At 32.1% G+C, this 7794-nt stretch overlaps 1 protein-coding gene across 1 annotated transcript in view; it reads left to right on the top strand.

The window, feature by feature from the left end:
- LOC119831345 (peroxidase-like) overlaps positions 1-1665 on the top strand; it is a 10848-nt gene extending 9183 nt beyond the window's left edge. Inside the window, exons 10-13 of the mRNA XM_038354648.1 lie at positions 6-11; positions 577-775; positions 1090-1195; positions 1499-1665. Coding sequence (XP_038210576.1) covers positions 6-11; positions 577-775; positions 1090-1195; positions 1499-1598 — 411 coding nt within the window. The 3' untranslated portion in view covers positions 1599-1665. The remainder of the gene's footprint in view (positions 1-5; positions 12-576; positions 776-1089; positions 1196-1498) is intronic.
- The last annotated feature ends 6129 nt before the right edge of the window (positions 1666-7794 follow it).

The raw sequence follows: 7794 nt of genomic DNA, 5'->3' as shown, positions 1-7794 counted from the left end.
TCGGTCCTGAGGTAATGTATTATAATAATTAATTTTTCTCTAGTAGTCAATCATAGCGACTTTTTCTTTGTTTTCTTATATCATCGTCTTTTTATGTAATAGCGGGCAACTGAGCCGGTAGTTCGCCTGATAGTAAGCGATCACCACCGCCTATGAACATTCGCAGAGGTAGGGCCGTTGCAACTGCGCTGCCCGTTTTTAAATAGCAATGGATAAGGAAAGGATTGACGACAGGAATCAAGAAATGAAATGGGAAGGGCGAGGAAAATGATATGTACGAACCTCGAACGGAAGGAAACACAGTACTATTTTACGCCGTTTTTCTGTGTGGGTGTGGTAACTTCCCCGGTGCGAGCTGGCCCAATTCGTACTCAAGCGAGTAAAATACGTCTTTACACGCGAATCAATTAAAACAATTGATTTAATTATTCATTAATTGGTGTAATTAAACAATAATTTTGCTCACATCAACCAGATATATGTATTACAATTACAGTTGTTACTATTTTTTCTTTTTTTTTTGTTTAATTCTTCAAATTGCCGTTTTATTAAATAGCTTACTGAAATTACTTTCAGAGGCTGGAATTAATCAGAGAGAAGTATAAAGCTGTGGAGGACATAGACCTAATCGTGGGTTTGTGGTTAGAGAATTACATCCCCGGAGGCCGCGTACCCAGCACCTTCTATTGTATTATAGTCCAACAATTACTGAGATCCATAGCTTCGGATAGACATTGGTATGAGCGACCGAACAGACCAAATGCTTTTACCATAGGTAGGTAATATGTGAAATTTTGTGCACTTTGGTATGCCATTAGGCAATAAGTATTTAATTTTAAATTGTGGTCCAATACTAGTATTTTTTCTAATATGACGATCCCAAATAAAGAATGAGGGGAGAGTCTAAAGAATTGTACATTAAATATGCAACAAAAACGTTATTTCCTTAAACGTATACTTGGGCATTCGAAATTTTCATAAGAATTTATGATCTTTGCGTTTAATAGATAAGTTTAATAGATTTTTGCTATTGAAAATGTGATTATTAAATTGCTGAATACCTTTGTTTAATGATAAAGCTATTTGCAGATCAATTGTTGGAGATTAGAAAGTCGACGATATCAGGATTGTTATGCAGTGTAGCAGATTCAATAACGGAAGTGCAACCGCGTGCATTTTATAGGGCTGGTCCTGGGTGAGTTGCATTTCATTTATCTGATTTATTTGTTTGCAAATTGAAGACATTATATTCTTTCAATCTCAGTTTTAAGTACATTTTATTAGTATTTGAGTTCTAATGTGACGATAATTTGATTGAAATCAGATATCGATATCTTTATTGATTTATAATCAATAAGTAGTTACCGATTTTTTTGTTGTTTTGAATATATTTATTTTTAAGTAAAACAAGGATTTTTTTTTTTATAATTTGTCTGTTTTGTGCATATTGATGAGTTTACAAACTTATTTCAACTTTTCGTTATTGTTTTTTCTCCAGAAACGAAATGGTGAGCTGCGATCAAATTCCTAAGATGAATATTTGGGCTTGGCAGGACCCTACGTGTAAAACCAACCCCTATCAATTCAAACAGTCATAATCCATGTGTTACAATATCTACTTGTAAAGAGGTTAATCATTTTTTATTAATCACTTTTAAACTTCCATAAATTAATAATATTTGGAAAAATATATAGAAACTTTCTAGAGCACGAATTCAATTAAGAATAAATAAAAACTGTGTAAAATAAATAAAATTGCTTTTTCTTTTTTCTCTTGAGTTATATCCTGAAAAACAACACTTTAATTGTAATTAACTACACAAAATTGTAGTTAATTACAATTAAGATTTTCTTAGAATTAAATGATGTACATATTTCATTGAATTTACCTTTTACCTTGAGGTACTTTAATAAATATCGACGAATACGGTAAGCTGATTATCTGTCTCGTTTTCTCTTATTTTTATCGTTAAGTATTAATATTTTTATTATAAAATTAAACTACGTTTAATATTAATCTTAATAAGGTTTATAACGTTTCAAATTTTGACTTGAATGCTAATTTGAAACCCTAAATGCCTAAATGAAGCTGTAATTAAGACGTCAATCAAACCTTATTGGAAATTGACACGCGAGTGGTTTGGATACGTTTAATGTAGTTTTTAATGATCTAAGCTTTTTAATTTATACTTTACCAGCTTTCGCCCGTAGCATATGAAAAGGAAAGCATACAGAATTATATAAGTTTCTTTACGAAGGTGGAAAGATTAGTAAAATATGTATAATAAATAGTTATCTAGTGAGTAAAGTAGAAGGCTGAAACTAATGAAATGATTTTTCGTTGAATCTTAAAATTTTAAATAAAACAAGAGACCAATAATTCGAAACCAAGATTCTGAAAATGTAGATGGATATAAGATATGTTTTATTTATTACAAGTACGAAAAAAATCCTTTGAATTGAATTTTCTCTTAAAATAAGCACAAGGCGCTTAAATACTTTTGTACAGAAGCAAAAGCGTAAAATTCGGGTCACAGAATTTTTGGGACACTCGAAAATAATTAGACACCAGCAAATAATGATCCGTCTCAATTTCATGAAATTGTACAGAGCAGTAAACAGTCTATGTTGACAGAGACATAATCCGTCCGTTACAACGCAATAATTCTTTGCACGGAGTTTAATATTTCGACTTATCCGCTCTGAATGGTGGGTGCTCTGCGAAGTCTGTGTTATTAAATGTTCGTTCAGGGATTTCTGTATGAAAAGGTGTCATATTGACGGATACCGTTTGGTGTATGGCGGATTTAAAATGTGGAATTCGTTAGGAATTGAATACAAGTTGGAATTGTGTATAAAAATATTCTAAAGAAACCACTTGTTTTGAGAACTTTGTTAAAGGTATCATAATGTGTAGGAAATAAACGTATTTCTAATTTGTTGCATTGCTTGAGATGTTTCTCGTAATCTCCTCCGGCTAAAGAGAAATCTAAACTGTTTATGTGTAGTAATTAATGCTTTTCATTTATTTAAATCTTTAAAATTATAATTAAATAGCTTGGTCCCGATCAAAACCAATTACTGCTATAAATTTTTCATTTAAACGGTTAACACACACAATTTAACACTTTGCTTTATGGCGTAGTGGGGGAACGCCATTTCTAGGGGAAATTGGGTCAGTCACTTTTATTCCTCGTCAATATTTTAAGGTTATTGACATAATTTTCTTTTGAACATGTATCTTTTAAAGAAATTGTTATCATGTTACACATGAATATCTTTGTAATGTGTCAAAGATCTGATCATCCCTCAATTCGACTTCGATTAGCCCATTTATTTTTATCATGAGTTATAGAAATTAAATCCACCAATATATAATTCATATTTTTTACTGACTGACTGACTGACATATCAACGCACAGCCCAAACAACTGTACCGATCGGGCTGAAATTTAGCATGCAGATCGCCACTATAATGTAGGCAACCGAAGAGAAAAAATTGAATTGATAAATTCTACCTCCAAGGGGATAAAATAGTGTATGAAAATTTTTACTACGTAATATTCTTATATTAACGACTAGTATACATATAAAGTACTTGCACCCTACGAACGTTTATTTCAATAACACAAATACAGTATAAAAACGAAAAAGCGAGTGCATTTGTATAGTTTAATAGTCGATTCGGCTCGCAGCACGCACCAATCGGTTTACATGCGCTGACATGAGCCGGGAACGTGACAGGGTTATTTCGTTGTTATATTTGAAACGTTTCAGTATTTTTGTAATAAGGTTGCTTTTATAGGTTTTGTAAGAGATTTTTAACTATTGTTGTTGTGCTGTATGTACTATGTACGGCACCTTTTAATCAATACAAATATTAAAATCGCTTTTGTAATGGTTTAATTTTTAAGTGTCTTCAAATAAATGAAGATTTGGATTGGAACTGGAACGTTTCGAATTATCCCTACTTCTAGCGTTAGAACTGTGCTGTAAAAGCTTCTAATAAATACAAAAGAATGTTTTGGGAATGAATTCTGATAAGTGTTAAAAAAAATCCCACGTCTTTCTTCTAGCGATACATAAAAAATTTTTGAATTGAGATACTCAGAATATCTACAATGACACAAAAACGACTGTTTTCAAAATCCGTCTCATAGAAACTGTCATATAAAGGAGGTTAAAATTGAAATAGAGTAGCTATAGTAAGCGTTTATAACCTGTAATTCATTACAGTAATTACAAATACAAAAAACGTCGAGTAGAACAAACGCAACAAGTTTACAGCGCAATTAATGTGTCACGGGCCTCATTAATGGCCGAGTGGATTTTGTTTTATTAAATTATAAAATAGCGTCCTTTCAACGAGATTAATATTATGATGCGGTGTCCGACAGTGACGCCGCAGGGAAGGGCAGAGACGGGCTTGCGTTGCTTGTATTTTGCACACGCTTATATAAGCTACACCTGTATGAACCAATCGCAGTCTCAGTGGGTCTCAATCTGAGTCTAAGGGAGTCCCTTTAGACTCGATTTCGACCCACTTTAAAGGGACAGTTTTAATTCAGACTTTGTGACTTATCAAGGCTCGGTGGCAATACGATTTAATGTGTATACCTTTTTATCTTGATTAGGATCTCCAGTATTAAATGATTTAAAATAGAGTAAAAGAGCAGATGAGACAATTTAGTCGATTCTCTCTTTAGAGCCTGGTTTTTAGTTTTTTTAAGCGTATTGATTAGTAATATTTTAACACATATTTTATCAATAGATTAATCTACGCCTCTATACATAATAGAGGCGTAGATTAATTACTGGTAGGCATTGTCAATTACAGGACGAGAATGGTTCATTGGCGAAATATCTATATAACATTATTATTATATATATTGATGTGCATGTAATGCTGAGCCATCTTTTAACCGACTTTGATAAAAGGAGGAAGTTTTGACTTTGTTACCTGATCTTTTGACTGGATGAACCGACATGTAAGATTATTTTTTTATTTGAAACCTGAGAGTGTTACCATTTAAATTTGTTTAAGTTCTGGTAATATGAAGCCGGTCTTGTTTTTTCGTTAAAATAGTTAAATAAAACTAAAGGTTTGAAATAAATAAAAAATGTTGAGTATTTTTGCACAAAAAAGAACACGTTTTTTGCTTTTTGTAGATAATGTCCAAACCATCGAGACGCTAGTGCTAAATTAAATTGAAACATGAATCCAGCCCTGTTTTTTGATATCATCCTGTATTGGAGTTGCATTCACAACGTCCACGTAAAACACGAATGATGGATTATAAACAACAATTTATAATTTGTCGACTCGTTGCGTGAAAACATGACTTTTTCAAAGTTTGCAAAATTTCTTTGCATTAAATATGTTTGATAAAAATATCATTTAAACTGAGGTTAAATGAGTCTGCTATACTACATACAGTAAATCTTTTTTAATTTTTTTTACTAACTAGCTGCACCCGGCAAACGCTGTTCTGCCTTACTCTTATCGTTTAGTGGTATGAAAAATAGATGTTAGCCGATTCTCAGACCTACCCAATATGCTTACCAAATTTCAGAGGAATCGGTCAAGCCGTTTCGGAGGAGTATAGAGACTAACATTGTGACACGAGAATTTTATATATAAGATAACCTATTAATCCTACTTTCTACTTAATATTATAAATGCCAAAGTTTTTAAGGATGTGTGTGTGTTTGTTGCTCTTTCACGCAAAAACTACATAACCGATTGCAATGATATTTGGTACGTAGACAGCTGGACAACTGGAATAACATATAGGCAACTTTTTATCTCAATATTCCAACGGGATATGGACTTACGCGGGCGAAACCGCGGGGCGCAGCTAGTCAAATATACTTCTAAAAAGTCACGTGGGCCAACAAAGCAATTTACTAAATGGAACAATAGCAAATTTCGGTTTTCCCAAGCAAGAATATATTATAAACGAAATTATTTAAATTGCGTTTAACTTAAAAATCATAAACAACCACAGCATTTAATTAATATAATTAAACTTTCCGGAAACAGAGTGTCATAACAACGATAAAATTTTAACAAAAACAAACAGAATCTCTCCGCCGGAATAGAATTTAGAATTATGCAAATGGTTGCAAATCCAATGAGCAAAGGTTATTACGCAGACACCACAAACAGTTTTGGAAAATGGATAACTTAATTGAACGTATTTTGTACGTTTTAAGACGTGACTTTCTTGTTTTATAGTCATCTTCTTTAAACTTGAATTAGTTGAAATTTTTCATATGTTTCAAGAACAAAATCATATGTTCACTAATGTTTATTTCAATAAAATATGCATAGACAAGTGTTCAATGTCATATTTCTAAACTTTGTAGGAAACTGAAATTGGATCTAGCTACTGACTTTATAATTATTATCTTTATACAACGTTACAAGTTCCTTTACAAGTTCTTCCACTTTTACTTTTAATCTTACTAATATTAATCTCGAAATTTTGTATGGCTGGATGGATGTATGGATATTTGTTACTTTTTCACGCGAGAACAATTATCGTATTTGTATGAAATTTGATAGAGATCCTATTTACGGTAAAGTATATCATCTGATACTATGTGTTGAAATATGTTAACGATCCTACATTTTCAAGGTTTACATATACTTCAGTCAACTTAATTGACCATTGCAGCATACTCTAATTGAAGGAAACAAATAGAGCAAGCCAGCAGGTTTCTAATGCAGCAGCATGCAACGACGGAAAATAATTTCCAAGATGGAAGATATATGAACGTTATCGTTCAATCAATCCAATCGTATCCAATTCAATCAAATCAAATCAAAAAAATCGTAATCCAATTCAATCGTAAATTCATTTACAATATTCTTGTTTATGTTCTCGTCGTTCAGGGATTCCATTGAAATCATATGCTTTCATTAAATTGTAACAAATAATTACGAAAAACAACGTTAACAAAATCAGCTTCTACAAAACTCCACATCTGTCGAAACGGTATTATTTGATATCACCGTAATTAATATTTCTGTAGCGAACTCGCGTACGTATAATTTGAGGCAGGATATTTCTTACTGCTTTGATTATCATACCATGTGTGTATTTATTAATATTTCATATTAGAAATATGTATCGCGTAGCATATCAGTACTATTTCATTTTTAATTACGTTCCACTAGCTGTTCCGTGATTTATGTGCAGACGAATCCAGAGGCAAATACAAGTATTTATATAGCTCATGTGTTGTTATAATATATAAGCTACATATAAGCTACATTACTGCCAATTACAATAAAAAAATTTTTCAGCAGTTATCGCGTGAAAGAGTAACAAACATACATTCATCCGCAGTTTTAAACTTTCGCGTTTATAATATTAATAAGGTGCATGTAAATTTCGACTTCCATTGTTTCCATTGTGTTTACTGAAACAAAAAGTTCATTTATGTGAATAGAAATTGAACAAACAAAACCGATTGCACTTCTCTTTGGTCCCTGTCTCTAAGTCCCTGTAAGCCTATCTAACACTACTTGCAAATTTGCATACATAATATTATGTCATGTTAACTAACAGATACGCAACATATCTAGAACATATTACCAAGAAGTTGTCATCGGAAATTTGTATATGCACCTATTTCTATAATATATTGATTAATTGAATACGTACAACTATAACATACAGTTATCTTAAGGGCGCATTCACCCTTAAGATAAGTGAAGCAAACCCAATTGAACAAACCTCTGTATTAATCAAATAATAAGAAACACTTATCGTTCTTTGATCCATC

Source organism: Zerene cesonia, chromosome 13 (assembly GCF_012273895.1).
Source record: "Zerene cesonia ecotype Mississippi chromosome 13, Zerene_cesonia_1.1, whole genome shotgun sequence".
In the NCBI taxonomy this organism is placed as follows: domain Eukaryota; kingdom Metazoa; phylum Arthropoda; class Insecta; order Lepidoptera; family Pieridae; genus Zerene; species Zerene cesonia.
The sequence above is the reverse complement of the archived record's forward strand: the minus strand, read 5'-3'. Positions and strand labels throughout refer to the sequence as shown.